General features: G+C 45.1%; 1 protein-coding gene across 1 annotated transcript in view; it reads right to left on the reverse strand.

Annotated features, from left to right (window-relative positions):
- The window catches only part of MOB3B (MOB kinase activator 3B), a 125,773-nt gene that overhangs the window by 93,947 nt on the left and 16,236 nt on the right, over positions 1–15,590 (reverse strand). Inside the window, exon 2 of the mRNA XM_075316901.1 lies at positions 10,369–10,899. Within this exon, the coding sequence (XP_075173016.1) occupies positions 10,369–10,786 (418 nt within the window). The 5' untranslated portion in view covers positions 10,787–10,899. The remainder of the gene's footprint in view (positions 1–10,368; positions 10,900–15,590) is intronic.

A 15,590-nucleotide genomic window follows, 5' to 3' on the forward strand; every position in this document is an offset into this window, starting at 1 on the left:
CCATGCTCTGCTATACATCTTCTCTCAGCACCCAGCTTTCCCATGCTCTGATATGGGAAATCTGGGTGCTGAGGGAAAGATGTATAGCAGAGCATGGGGAAGCTGGGTGCTGAGGACAAGATGGATATCAGAACATGGGAAAGCAGGGTACTGATAGAGGGATTTCAGATCACGGGAAACCTGGGTGCTGAGGGTAAGAGCCAAGTGTCAGCGTCATTATCCTGTACCCCAAGTGTCAGTGTCATTATTCCATACCCTAAGTGTCTGTGTACGTGGAGGGGGGCCCCGGTCCAAATTTTGCACCAGGGCCCATCAAACTCCAGTTACGCCACTGAGTATTAATCACTGTATTCTACATGAGGGTGCCTACTGCTATCTGGCTCTGCACTGTGCTGTATACAGGCTGTGCTATGTTATATAGCACAGCCTGTATATAGCACAGTGCAGAGCCAGATAGCAATAGGCACCCTCATGTAGCATACAGCTTGTATATAGCCTATATACAAGCTGTATGCTACATGAGGGTGCCTATTGCTATCTGGCTCTGCACTGTGCTATATACAGGCTGTGCTATATACAAGCTGTATGCTACATGAGGGTGCCTAATGCTATCTGGCTCTGCACTGTGCTGTCTGGGTCTGCACTGTACTATATAGGTCTGTGTACTACATGAGGATACCTAATGCTATATGGCTCTGCACTGTGCTATATAGGTGCTGTGTACTATATGAGGGTGCCTAATGCTATCTAGCTCTGCACTGTGGTATATAGGGGCTGTATACTACATGAGGGTGCCTAATGCTATCTGGCTCTGCAATGTACTATATAGGGGCTCTGCACTACATGAGGGTGCTTAATGCTATCTGGCTCTGCACTGTGGTATATAGGGGCTATATACTACATGAGGGTGCCTAATGCCATCTGGCTCTGCACTATGGTATTTAGGGGATGTATACTACTATACCCCCAGAGTTGTATGTCCCCTCCACCCAGGTGCTGTATGTCCCCCAGAGTTGTATGCCCCCTCCACCCAGGTGCTGTATACCCCCCAGAGCTGTATGTTCCCTCCACCCAGGTGCTGTATACCCCCTCAAAGCTGTATACCCCCAGAGCTGCATGTCACCCCCCACCTCACAGCTGTTTGTCCCCCCCCACCTCAGTCACTGCCCTCCTCTAGAGCTGTATGCCCCCCATTGCTGTATACCCCTTTCCTCAGTAATATATATTCCCCCAGTAATGTGTTTGTCCCCAGCCTCTCGTGATGTATATACAGCAGTGTTAGTGTGTTCTATGTGCGGCCATGTCTGTTAGACAAGCCGGGAGGTGAATGAGGCTGTTGCCGGCTTCCCAATATTAGAAATATATATACAGGATAAATATATAAAAATAATGTGTGTGTGTGTGTGTGTATATGTGTGTGTGTGCTGTATGATGTGTATCTATGTAGGTCAGTATATATGACTGTGTCTAGATTTATGTCTATTTATGTGTTTTTGTGAACTTCTCTTTAAATAAGTATGCGTACATATGCCTGTATGTATCTGTGCATGTCTATGTGTGGATGGGGCCCACTGAGACTCTTTCGCCCAGGGCCCACAAAAACCTGGAGCCGGCCTTGAGGGAAGGGTAGGAAATTTTTTATACAGCCATATTAGAAATGAGTTTGGATTGGGGGAATAAACAGAGGGTTTTGGATGTAAATGTATTCAGCTTTCAGATAATCCCTTTAAGTCCATCTGTGGATAGAACACCACAATTGGGACATAACCATTTGTTTCTAGGCATTCAAGGGTTAAAAGCATCATCAGGGATTTCAAAATTGATGGACTATCCTTGGAATAATGGGGGTATGACTCCCAGCAGCCCCACCAATCTCTTTTTGCATGGGCCCAGGCTCTATGGTGAGCAACTCCACTTCTTACCTGTTTACCAGGCACAGTCACTAATGATAATAGGGAGCTGTGCCTCAATCAGTGAGGGTCAGGGGATGTTCTGCCCCTTCAAATCAACTGATATTGTTTGGCGAGGATGCTCCAAACCAAATCCTAGGTACAAGACATCATTGGGACATGCCTCTTCTGACTGAGGGTTTAACGGCCCTGGTCTGGAATGATGGAGCTGCAGGGCTAGTTCAGAGCTCCACACCTTGTTTTAGCTCTTGGCCACCAGCTGTTCATGGAGCTACAACATAACATTCACTGGAACTAAAAAAAAATAAATGTTTGGATTGTCTCTACAACAAACTATGACTTAAAGCTTTACATCAGCTAAGTTACTGAAAACTATTAGACTTGCATTCTTACAAATAATTTGATGGCATAATTAATATTCTTTTCAGGCTGTTCGTTGACCTGTGCAACATCTGCTACGTTATTTCTTAACTAGAAACAATGACCCAGAGAACCATGGGAATTAGGCGTTAGCATTTGCTTCGTAGGCTTGGCTAGAGTAGATGAGTAATTAATGGCTCGGGCTGACCATCTGGTTACATACTTAACAATAGCTCCAAATGATAATTGTGTCAAGTACATCCGAAATATGCAATCCAATCAAAGGCCAAATGACCAGGAACAACTGCAAGATGGACGTCAAACGTAAACAGCACGACATGAATTGTATTCACCGGGGCATGGGATTCCACATCTATCTGACATCACGGTAGGGATTTACCGAAGACAGGATCAGTAAACAAAAAAAGGTAATGGCCCATTGTAAAGGATATTTTGTGCAGACCTTGCCAGGTGACCTCAGAAACGTACATCGTACAGGTACATAATTAGAGGTTAAACAGGAAATCCATTTGTCGTTCTTTACACTTTACCGGGTGCCGAAAAAACCCCTCTTCCTTCATTTTGAAATGCTGGAAACGCACGTACCCAAATGTAAGCAAGTAACGCAATCGTTATGGTACATATTGTGCTGGATATCTGGCCAATACTGGGATAAAAAGTATTGAAGAACATAAAGTACCGTATTTTTCGGATTATAAGACGCACTTTTCCTCCCAAGAATTTGGGAGGAAAATGAGGGGTGCGTCTTAAAATCCGAATATAGCTTTACCTGGGGGTCCTGTCTGTGCGGCGATCGGGCAGCCGAGTGCCTGTGGTTACGTGCAAGCGGTCAGGTACCTGTGCTTGCGTGCGGGTGGCAGCCGGGTACCTGTGGCTGCGTGCGAGCCGGGTGCCCGTCGGTGCCGGCTGCCTCTCTGTGCGGGTGGGCGGGCGGCTGTGCAGCAGGTTTCCCAGTGTGTCTGCGGTCCCAAATGTTTCAAATGATGGCGCCAGGAGCGTGCGCATGCGCAGATGGAGCCTTGGATGAGAGCTCCATCTGCGCACGTGCCTCTCCAGGAGTCAGCGCGTGTGCAGATTGAGCCCTTGGATGAGAGCTCCATCTGCGCATGCGCCGCTCCAGGCACCATCATTTGAACCGGGACCACGGACACTGGGACACTCACTGCACCGGCCTGCTGCACCACTCACCTGCCGCCGCCACCACGGTCGATGCCGCCACTGACCCGCCGCACCTGCAAGCACAATTTCTGCCTCCTGTGAACCCCTTCACCACCACTGCTGCCCCTCTCAGGTAAAACACCGGAGTATAAGACGGACCCCATTTTTATTTTTTTATGTCTAAATTTGGGGTGCGTCTTATAATCCGGTGCGTCTTAGAAAGCGAAAAATACGGTACATCAAATCTATTACACATTCTGGCCTCTTTTTACACTTCCATTGACATATTTGAAAAGTGTCTAGAAAAGGAGCCATAAAAAAACATAGTAGTCACATATTTTAAGTCACGACAAAAGTTTTTAACATGTCACAGTGATAGATGTGGGGCAATTATGGGCATTTTTATTACACTATAAATGTAATTATTTTATGACACTATAGATAAATCTCTCCCATCAAGTTTATCATTATGGTACACTTCATTATTTACAAAGTGATGGATCGAAAAAATAAATAAATAAATAAATAAATAAATAAATTCTAAAAAAGTGTGAATCAAGCCATGAAAACTAACTAATGAAATTCCTCCAAAGCTATAAAAGCAGAAATGTAAGCACTTTGGGAAGCACAATGGCAGCACGCTGCTCCGAGACGACCCTGGAAACGTTCGCACTTGTCATCGGTTTACTACACGTCTAAATCCTATAAACAATTGTAGCCTGGCTGGATTTACTGCTTTACCCATATGTTCTGTTACGCACTTGTCTTGTTATTTTCACTTAACCTATGTATTGCTTCATGTCAGCTTTAGGGATACAGATGTGGGAGAAAGGAGAGGAAAAAACAAATGTTTATTGTGTAGGGTGACCCTGCGGAACTTGTTAAGTGGGATTCTTCTCAAACTGCGCAGTCATGTCTCACCAATAAACCCCACAGACTGGGGAATAATCTGAGAGATTTCTATCCACCCCCATCCCCAAGTAGGAATGGGACTCTTTCCCCAGGATATTTGATTAGAGATTAGATTCTAAAGTATTGGGAAATCTATGAGATCTTATACAGCAAATTTGCTCAAAGAGGTAGACCAAGTTTATCATGAAAGCCTGCAGTCACAATGCGACTGTAGACTTGTGAATCGTTACAGTGCGTGCAACACAAGCTGTCAAGACTCTCCAGTGGAGAGACTGAGCGATCGTGTGACCGCTAGCATGCAAAATGGATACTTGTGGCCACATTCAGACTTTACCCTATTAACTTGTATGGAGTAAGGTCGTACACCTCTAGTCGGAATGCAGCTGGCAGTATACATATCACATACTTGGGGTTCACATTACTGCCAGTTCCTGGCACCAACACTGGAGAATCCTAACAGCGTGTGGCACAATGTGAGGATTCATAAGTCTGCAGTTACATAAAGTGAATAACCTGGACAACCCCTTTAATCTAGCTAAACACTAGCGATAGTTGTCATTGAACCAACAAAGATATACTCGGATATCGCCAAAAACACATACGCTTGGTGAGCTAGCTTATCTAATATATAAAGCTGAGTGTATGTATGTGTGTATGTCCGGTAAAAGTATTTGCACAGTAACATTTCCAATCTCGAAATTTTGCACAGACACCCATGTGACTCAGGGAACGTCATAGACTATGTTTTGACGGGAAAATTTAACCCCGCGCTTTACAGTTACTCTAAAAAAAAACCTGCCTCCATTAAAGTCAATGGAGCGGGGAAAGAGAGACAGACAGAGATAGACACAGACAGACAGAGAGAGACATGGATAGAGACAGAGAGAGACATGGATAGAGACAGAGAGAGACATGGATAGAGACAGAGAGAGACATGGATAGAGACAGAGAGAGACATGGATAGAGACAGAGAGACATGGATAGAGACAGAGAGACATGGATAGAGACAGAGAGACATGGATAGAGACAGAGAGACATGGATAGAGACAGAGAGACATGGATAGAGACAGATAGGTAAAGAGACAGACACACAGACAGTTACTACCGTGTTTCCCCGAAAATAAGACCTCCCTCGAAAATAAGACCTACCAGGATTTTTCGGGGAGGCTTAGCAGGATTTTTCGGGGAGGTTTTGTGTGTGTGTGTGTGTGTGTGTGTGTGTGTGTGTGTGTGTGTGTGTGTGTGTGTGTGTGTGTGTGTGTGTATGTATGTATGTATGTATGTATGTATGTATGTGTGTGTGTGTGTGTGTGTGTGTGTATATTAGTGTATGCTTATCTGATGTGTGAGTGTGTTCTGATGTACTGTATAGGTGTCACCCAGATGCAGGGGAGGGCGACATGCTGGGAGATCTAGGAGCCACGCAGACGCCCGGGGCTGGTAGCTATGATGATCCTGGGAAAAAGGGGGTCTACTTTTTGTGGGGGGTAAACTTATCCCAAACCACATCTCCTCAAGAATAGGACACCCCCTGAAAATAAGACCTTGTGCTTTTTTCTGGGCAAAAAAATAAGACAGTGTCTTATTTTTGGGGAAACAGGGTATCCCAGGCAACGCCAGGTACTACAGCTAGTTTATTATATATGGTAATTACGGACAGGCCCTGATCACTCAGACAGTGCCTTATCTCTTAGCAGAAAAATGGATCAAGCAAATTGCAATCCAACGTGCCCGATTCTCCTTTTTTGAAAAGCAAAATAATGAATCCGCACTTTGTATGGCAAGAGAGAGGGCTGAATTCACTCTCCTATTAAAGCGCACCAATCACCAGTACTTTCTATATAAAACCTAAAACCAGTGCTATACTGGCACGATCATATATACCTTTAGTTGTCAGCTAGGATGTATAGGTTTGAAACACAAGAAAGCAAAGTTTGTAAAATGAGCAGCTTTTTGAGTGACAGCAGCTGAGGATCAGACAATAACTGAGTTGGGTAGTCCTAGTCAGTGCTTTTTTTGTAAAAAAATATTTGCTGGTACGCATCTCTGAGGCGAGGAGCAGGGGTAGAGGGTTTGGGGGTGCTGTCAGGCGTGCTGCCAGACGATATTGAGTAGCGGGGCTGCGGCGGGGTGTGCCGGTGCCAGTGGAGAGAGTGGATGGTCATGTGAGCACAAGTATGAGATTTGTATACTTCTGGCCACATTCTGATTTGATGTGTCCAGCCTCAGTCAATTGACTTTCATTGAGCATGTCTGTTCAGCATGTGACCCCATCTATGTAAATCGCATACTTGCAGCTTCATAACCTCCCACTCTCACTGCCGGCACCAGAGAATCCTGACAGCGGGCAGTGTGCACACTGTAGAAATTCAGAAGGCTGCAGTCACAGAGTGACACACAGAGTGACTGCAGACTTATCACAAATTTGGACAACCCCTTTAATGCTGCTAACATAAATAAAAACATAGTAACCCTTAACGTGTCAGACGGCACAAGACTTTATTAAAGAGATTGTCCACTACTTTAACATTAATGACCTTTCCTTAGGATAGGTCACTAATGTCTGACTGGTCGGGGTCCGGCACCTGACAACCCCGCCAATTCCCTACACTAGGTGTTGGTGGTGGCAGGTGGCCGGAAGTGCTCAGTTCTGGATCTGCTCCGTCTGCTGATAGTGGCAGCAGTCTCCTATTAAAATCAATGAGGCGGATGTGCAGTACCCGGCCGCAGACACCATCAGAGGACGAAGCAGATCCAGAAATAAGCATTTCCAGACACCTGCACCATAATTAGCTCATCAGTGGGGGTCCCATTGAGCTCACATCAGAAGCAATGCGCAAGTGGGACCAAGGCCTAATAATGACACACAGTCAGTATCACAAATAAACATTTACATTCAGGTACCTTATAGATGACGTTGTCTGAGTCGTTTCTTTCTATTCTTCATCTTGTCCTGACGCAATGATGACTTTTCACATTCACATCTCGTCTCTGCAGACTTCCATCTTCTCCGGTCTTCTGCAGCACATCCCATCACGATGCCCCTAAAAGTAGCAGAATGATTATAATACTTCTACTTAAAAATATCTGCCCTACACTGTGCCCCAGAATAAATAATGGCCCCTCACAGTATTCCCTGCACAAAATAGGACCCACACTGTTCCTCTTATGGTACATGTCCTCCATATTCCCTCTTTCCAAACTGAGCCTACTGTTTACAGTGTCCTTTACACTGTGTCCCCTTATACTGCACCGTCTTTATACCGTGCCTTCATCACACTTCCCCTCCTTGCTATAACCTCACACTGTCCTCCCATTCTGCCCCCTCTCCATACCATCCCCTCCACTACCCAGTTTTTATTCTGTGCCCCTCACATTCTTCTCATCCCTTACTGTCTCCTCACTACCTCCTGTGTGTCCATATACTTTGCCACCTCACTCCCCATCCTGCCCACTTGCTCCTCATACCATGTCACCCTTTATTCTGTGTCCTCAAAATTTCTTTCCAGTTCGCTCCACATCCTCTCTGTCCCCATGCATGAAACCTCATCCTCTCTGTCCCCATGCATGAAACCTCATCCTCTCTCTCCCCATGCATGAAACCTCATCCTCTCTCTCCCCATGCATGAAACTCTCCATACTCTGTCCACAGATCGTTCCCTCCTCCACCTATACTGTGTATATACATATTGCCCCCTCCCCACCCTTTGTCCCCCCATAGTATGTCCACAGATAGTTCCCTCCCCCACCCTCTCTCCCCCATACTGTTTCATAAATACTCCCCTCTTACCCCATAATGTTCCTCCGTCCGTGTCTTCTTCAGCTCCACAGTGGAGCACTTATTAGCATTTCTCTGCCTCCTCCGCGCTGCAGCGCTGGCTTCCGGGTCAGCAGTCTAATCAGCTGACCTGATCACATGACAGCCGTCTCGCGGACCCGGAAGTCAGCGCCGGCGTCACCGCTCCAATTGTCCTCGTGTCTGACAGAGACAAGGACAATTTAGCAGTGAGAGCCGCGCACTGCAGCTTCTATGAGTGCGGCTGTCAGAATGACAGCTGCGCTCAGAGAATAGCGGTTCCCACCCGAGCAGACTTCCACACCGCCGCATCAGGCAGCCCGACAGCGCCCCCTAGACACGCCTCTGGCTTGTGCCTCCGCTCCACATGGCTAATTTGTATAGTTTACAAATTAGCCATGTGGACAGAGCCAGAGGCGCTCTTCAGATTTTCCGGTACGCCGTACCGGCGTGTACCACCGCAAAAAAAAAAGCACTGGTCCTAGTGATTCTCGCCCCTCTGCCTGTCCTCCTCCCTGTTACTTATGCCAAGTCTATTATAGAATCGATTTAGTTTGTGACTAACAAAACCTGTGTTGAAGTGAACAGAAGGGGACGGGGCATCTGCCAACATAGCTGATACCAGGAAGCAACATTTTTCTGTTGGCTGAGGCCCCGCCCTTTCTAGTCACATGGGTATGACATCAGCACATGTCTTGTTAGTCACTAACTAAATCCATTCTATAATAGAATTAGCATAAGTAACAGGGGGAGGGGATAACTATGAATACCCACCACAGCTATTATCTGATCCTCAGCTGCTGTAACTCAGCAAGCTAATGATTTTATAAACTTAACTTTCTTGTGTTTCAAAACCTATACATCCTAGCTGACAACTAAAGGTATGTAAAGAATCAGCATGATAGTGCCAGTATAGCACTGGCTTTAGATTATATAGGAAAATCCTGGTGATTGGTGTGCTTTAAGGTACATTCCCATGATCAGTGTTAGCAGCGTTTTTGGACACAGTGTATTTTCACTGTCTATAACGCTGTGTCGTACAGTACAAGCACAAGAATTATAGAAGTCCGATGCCCACTGTACTTCTCTCCGCAGTGTAAACGGACATGTGGCACAGCTCCGCAAGCCTCATCATGTCAATTTATGCTTGCGGAGACGTGAGTGTTCGCGGCAAGAGAACACAGCGAAAATTGGATGTACCCAGAATCATGATCGTGGTCAAGTACACCGCGTTCTCCTGCTGACAACACTAGCTTCTCTGCAAGAGAAATTACACTGTTTCTAGAACGCAATGTCTTCCGGTCGTGTGAACATAGCCTTAATCTTTGATCTTTCAGCAGCCTCATACACCAACATCAGCTGCTGGCTTCTGATTGGTCGGCGGCTGCCATTGGTGAAGCTCTGCAGAGAGTTTGTCTCTGTGCGGCCCCACCAATACATTCAACTGAAGTAAAGCACTGAAAGCGGCGGCTCCCTACATCGGCTGCGATTGTCAAGTGGGCTTCGTGCCTGCGGGCCACAAGAAGCAGCCTTAGGAGCCACATATGGCCTCAGTCGCCACGTGTTTGAGACGCCTGGTGTAAATTATGCAGTGTTGCTTGAAGATGCCAGAGACAGTTGTTTTTGTTTGGAAGCTTTGTTAAAAGGTACATTAATGCACCTCATGGTCGTACCAACCACTTTGTCAGGGTATTTCAGAATTGTCTACCTTTCTTTGTCCGAATTTAGACATTCACATTTCCTATTAGCAATGAGCGAGCACTACCATGTTGGGGTTTCGTAATGCGCAGTTGGGTGCTCAGATGGGCATGACTCGAGTATCGAGTATAATGGAAGTCACAGGGGAACTCAAACATTTTTCCGATCTGGAAAAATGCTCTCGATCCCCATTGACTTCTATTATACTTGGGTACTCAAGTCACTCCCGACCAAGAGTTCAACTGCATGTTACATGTACAAAGCAAGGTAGTGTTCGCTCATTACTACCTAGTGTAGTCCTATATTCATAGAACAATATGTAAATATAGCAGTTCTTGTTATTCACACACTGCAATGCTACAAAGCAAATTTATGTTCAGATTTCAGTTGTAAAGGCCTAATAAACCATGTCACACAGACGGTAATTAGACATTAAGTGTACGCCGTAGATTTACATCCCTTTATCTATAGCATTTTCTGAATTCATGTTAAACAAATAATCTTTACACTTACCCACGCTTGTAGGAAATATATCTTCATTGTTAATTTGTACTTCAATCCAATCCATTAGTAGGTTCATATACTGAGGTGCTGGTAAGGCAGTGGGCTTCTTGTATTTCAGGTCATCTTGCCATCTATACTCATATTTTGGACCCCCAGACATAACGGGACATGTTCGTTCAGTGCAAAAGTCACAAATGGTACCATAAATGAGGTTAATCCTATTAAAAAAGTCCACTACGTGAACAGCCACCCAGTCATTGAGGTCTTCTCCACTGGGCAGCTGAACGGTGGCTTTCAAGTCAACTCCAGAACTTAAAGATGCTTGTGCACGCTTATGTAATTCAAACCTTTGAGTGCCGGGGTCAAATTTTCTTTTAGGTCTGAAAGTCTTGTCTTTGTTAAACACTTGCTTTAGTCCTATAGACATGTTGTTGAAATGTATACTGTATCCTCGTGATCGCGCAAAGTGAACCGGGATTCTGCAAGATGGAGATACAGACAAGGCGGCTGTCTGCCTATTTTCTGGGAAACGTCATTTTTCTGCAGAAAAAGAATACGCTGTAAATAAGTGATTTAATGGACAATAAAACATTTTTCTATTATTAACACCCATTAGCCACGGCACAATACATTAGGAAAGCTAACAATCTCTTTATTGCTCTCCAGTGATGTGACAAATCAGAATTCTTCTGCAGATACTTATCATTTTGGTTAACGATCAAGATTGAAAACAATGCAGAATAGCATACAGATATGTCATAACTGTCTCTCATCCCCCAGAATGACAACGGGATCATTGTTTATCCCCTGCACAGCATAAAATACATTTACATTTAAAGGGGTTATCAAGATTAGAAAAAACATGGCTGCTTTCTTAAAAACTGTGCAATACCTACCCCAGGATGTGTGTGATATTGCAGAACTGCGCAATTCATGAAAATGAAGAGTAGGGCTGCATATTAAGACTGAGGCCACACGAGGATTACTGTCAGTACTCGCATGACACTAACAGCACAGCGCGAGCGGAGTGTCATGCGACTGTGGTCCGATCGTGCGATCAGACCACAGTTGCAGATGGGCGGGGCCGGCGTTGCAGATTGGAGGGCCGGCGCTACGGAGGGAAGGGAGGAATTTATCTCCCTATCTTCTCTGTTACCGGCTATTGCGATTCTCTCACTGCACTCGCGGCACACCGGTGTAACGCAAATGCGATGCGATGTTTCTCTTGACCCATAGTCTTGTATTGGTGCAAGTGAAACAGGATCGCATTCCACTCGTAGCATGCTGCGACTGTTTTCTCGGTCCGATTAGGGCTGAGAAAATAAATCGCTCATGGGAGCTGGCACATAGGCTAATATTGGTCCGAGTGGAATGCGATTTTATCGCATTCCACTCACTCCGTTTTTCTCGCCGTGTGTCCTACGACCCATGGACAGGAGTAACTTTTTCAAGGTATTAATGATGTTTTTCTGATCCACTGCATTCAACTTACTGAAAAATTGACAACCCTCATTGTTTTGTCATGCTTTAGGAAAACTACAGTTTTACCAGGATTTTACACTGTGTGAAGGTAGCCGTACTGTTCTGTTCACTCCGCCATTGGGTCACATGTTCAGCGTACATGCTTTATGTGTGTTGGACTATCTATACAAGATAAGGGTGCCTGACATTTATTCACTTCCCACCCCACCCCTCATATCGCAGGATTTTCTCTGACAGATTACGAAAAAGAAATCTGTATGTAGCCTAAAGCTGCATTTACAAGGACAAATTCCCTGTCTAAACGAGGACCAACGGGTATTCAAACAAGTTGATCAGAACTGGTTTAAATCGAACGTCAATAAGATCAACCTCCCCAAACCCGCTATATGGGCGTGCAGATCTTTGCAATGTAAAAGTATCGACACCTTTATTTAATGCTGCTGAATTCCTGAGAATGTATCATTTTTTAATCATATGAAGATGAGGCATTAAATGCTCTGGGCGTGATAAAGCCTCTGCCTCCGGAGGATGTTTCCCTGCCTAGTGCCAGCCTCCTTGATAACGGTCTGTGTGACGTTAGGAGCCAGGCAAAGAAAGCTATCAATCAAGCTAAAGAGACTGGTGGTAAGCGGGAAACAACCCAAAGAGGCAGAGACTAGGGATTATCAAATCCAAACTGTAAAGTTCGGGGTTTTATTACCCAACATTGGCTTTACGGGGCTCAAACCCAAACACGGCCTTCTAGAAAAAAGTTTATGTCAGAGATTGGGGACTGTTCATATGCTAGCCACCCTATTGAGGATCGGTGTGGTCGCGGTTACGCTCGGCCCAGTGAGAGCTGCTTGCCGTCTCTAAATGGCTCTCTCTGGGGGTAAAAACAACATTTTTGGATGCTGGGTGTAAAAATCAATGCCGTATGTGGGTAGAGAGCCGAACTGCCCAATCATTAGCTTCCATTATATTGCTACTTGAGTTAGGTTGGATCCCCATTGAGTTATATGTTCAGGAACTAATTCAGGTCAAGTCTGGGTCCCAAAACAAACTTTTAACTAAAGTCTGGCCGAACCCGGCAAATTGGAAGATCCACGGGTCCGCAGATCTCTAGCAGAGAAATGTTAATTGTTCAGCCGCATCCAGAGTACTAAACACCTCATCTGCAAATGGATGAAAACATTAAGCACTCTGGAATGCAGAAGCAGATAGATAATATAATAATATATAATATTGTTATTCGCAAATTTCACGTTTTTAAGGGGCGACGTGCTGTAGAAACATTTACCTTTCAGGCCACAAAGCACATGTGATCAGACCCGCAGATACGTGTTGGTCTTTTGGAGGCTCATCGCTGCCATGCTTACACAGGCTGAGAACGAGCAGTCTTATGATCATGTTTATCCCCGTGGCAATGATGATCAGCATCATACTTTCCCCCCCCCCTGGGAGGTATAGAATATTGATATTTTCAAGGTAGTCACCTACACTGGCTTATGTGTGTTTTTCTGCATGTGGTCCTTCTTACACACTGATCCAGTCATCACACGTGTGATATAATTAGAGAATGTCAAATGAAAAAAATTCTGCTTGTACAAATGCTCGCGGCCCGCACGGTGCAGACATTGTATGTGCTACAGAGGTCATCTCAAGTTAAAGAATAACTAGACAAGAAATCCATTCAATAAGTGCCTTCCATATTATCTGCCTTTATTGTTGTGTCATATGTCTGGGAACTCGGTATCTTATGCACTTAATCCTGGTGTACCAGCGTAACCCATGCTATTACTGACATGAAGCCATAATGTTCAGACACCACTGAAATCTACAGGGGTTTCCCAGATAAGAAGGAACTTAGCGTGCATTGGATTTACAAATCCAAATTTTCCCTCCAACCAGACAAAATTCATTATCTGTTCAATGGTCTGGTTCAGGGGTAGGCAATTCAATTTTCCAAGGGACCACTTGAGAGACTATGACTGTTGTGGAGGGCCGATCTAACCAACCTAACTTAATGCTGCTCTAATTATTATTCATTTTTATCACTTAAACAGGTTGTCCACTCCTTAAACATTGATGGCCTATCCTTACTAGACATCATCAATGTCTCATTAGCTGGGGTCCGACACCTGGCACTCCCGCCGATCAGCTGCTTCCGGTGCCAGCGGCAGGAAATGCTCAGTTCTGGACCTGTTCCATCTTCTGATAGTGGCCGCGATCCGGTACTGCACATACGTCTCTCATTGATTTGAATAGGGAGACGGATTTGCAGTAGCCGGTTGCCCGCCACTATCAGAAGGTCCGGAACTGAGGATTTCCTGCCATTTCTGCCAACACCAAGAACATCTGATCAGCGGGAGTATGGGAGTCAGAACCCGGTCGATCAGACATGGATGACCTCTCCTAAGGGGCACTTTGCACACTACGACATCGCAAGCCGATGCTTGCGATGCCAAGCACGATAGTCCCCGCCCCCGTCGCAGCTGCGTTATCATGGTGATAGCTGGCGTAGCGAACATTATCGCTACGCCAGCTTCACATGCACTCACCTGCCCTCCAAAGATGCTCTAGCCGGCGACCCGCCTCCTTATTAAGGGGGCGGGTCGTGCGGCGTCATAGCGACGTCACACAGCAGGCGGCCAATAGAAGCGGAGGGGCGGAGATGAGCGGGACGTAAACATCCCGCCCACCTCCATCCTTCTGCATAGCTGGCGTGAGCCGCAGGAGGTAGGAGATGTTCCTCGCTCCTGCGGCTTCACACACAGCGATGTGTGCTGCCGCTGGAACGAGGAACAACATCGTAACATCGGTCATTTCCAAATTATGGAAATGACCGACGGTACACCAATGATACGATTACGACAATTTTGTGCTCGTTAATCGTATCAAAAAGGCTTTACACACTAAGATATCGCTTGCGACACCGGATGTGCGTCACTTTCAATTTGATTCCACCAACATCGCACCTGCGATGTCGTAGTGTGCAAAGTGCCCCTAAGGATGGGCCATCAATGTTTAAGTAGTGTACAACCGCTTTACTATTGAGCAGAATTAAGTATTCTAACTAGCTGCTACTGTTAATACAGTATACGGTAGGACTTATTGTAATATGTATTCTTACCTGAAGCATCGAATCAAAACTACTTTTCAGTACAATGACAATAAGTATATCTGAAAATCAACAAAATAATAAACTTCTCCAGAAGATCACATTTTTGGAATGGCCAGAGCCCAGATCTGAAGCCAATTAAAAAATCTGTGGGCGACCTGAAGCGGGCCCAGTACCCAGGAGATGCCCTCACAATCTGACAACTTTCAAGCACCACTGCATGGAAGAGTGGGCAAAGATGGTTAATTCTAGATATGCCAAGCTGTCGTAAGTTGAGAGGCTACGTCAACAACATATTAGTTTAAAGCTGTGTATATCTAGGATATGCAAACACATTATTGGAGGTCGATATTTTGTTTTCCCACCCAAAAAGATTTCAGTTTGTTTTTCAATGGAATTCTACAGATTATAGGTGATATTAAAAGTGGAAAAAGTTCTGAAATGGTTCTTCTTGGTATAATTTTTTTTAATGTCAACAACTTGGCATTTTAAAAGAGGTGCATAGACTTTTATAACCAATGTATGTAGTCTCTCAGCCGCTGGAAGAAAATGAATGACTGTCCAATTTAGAAAATCCCTCTGATCAAATAATTTCTTATGTAGTGTGTAGTATTTCATGGCGGTTATTCCAATAACTCCAAAAAGTAGA

Source organism: Anomaloglossus baeobatrachus, chromosome 1 (genome assembly GCF_048569485.1).
Source record: "Anomaloglossus baeobatrachus isolate aAnoBae1 chromosome 1, aAnoBae1.hap1, whole genome shotgun sequence".
Classification (NCBI taxonomy): Eukaryota; Metazoa; Chordata; class Amphibia; order Anura; family Aromobatidae; genus Anomaloglossus; species Anomaloglossus baeobatrachus.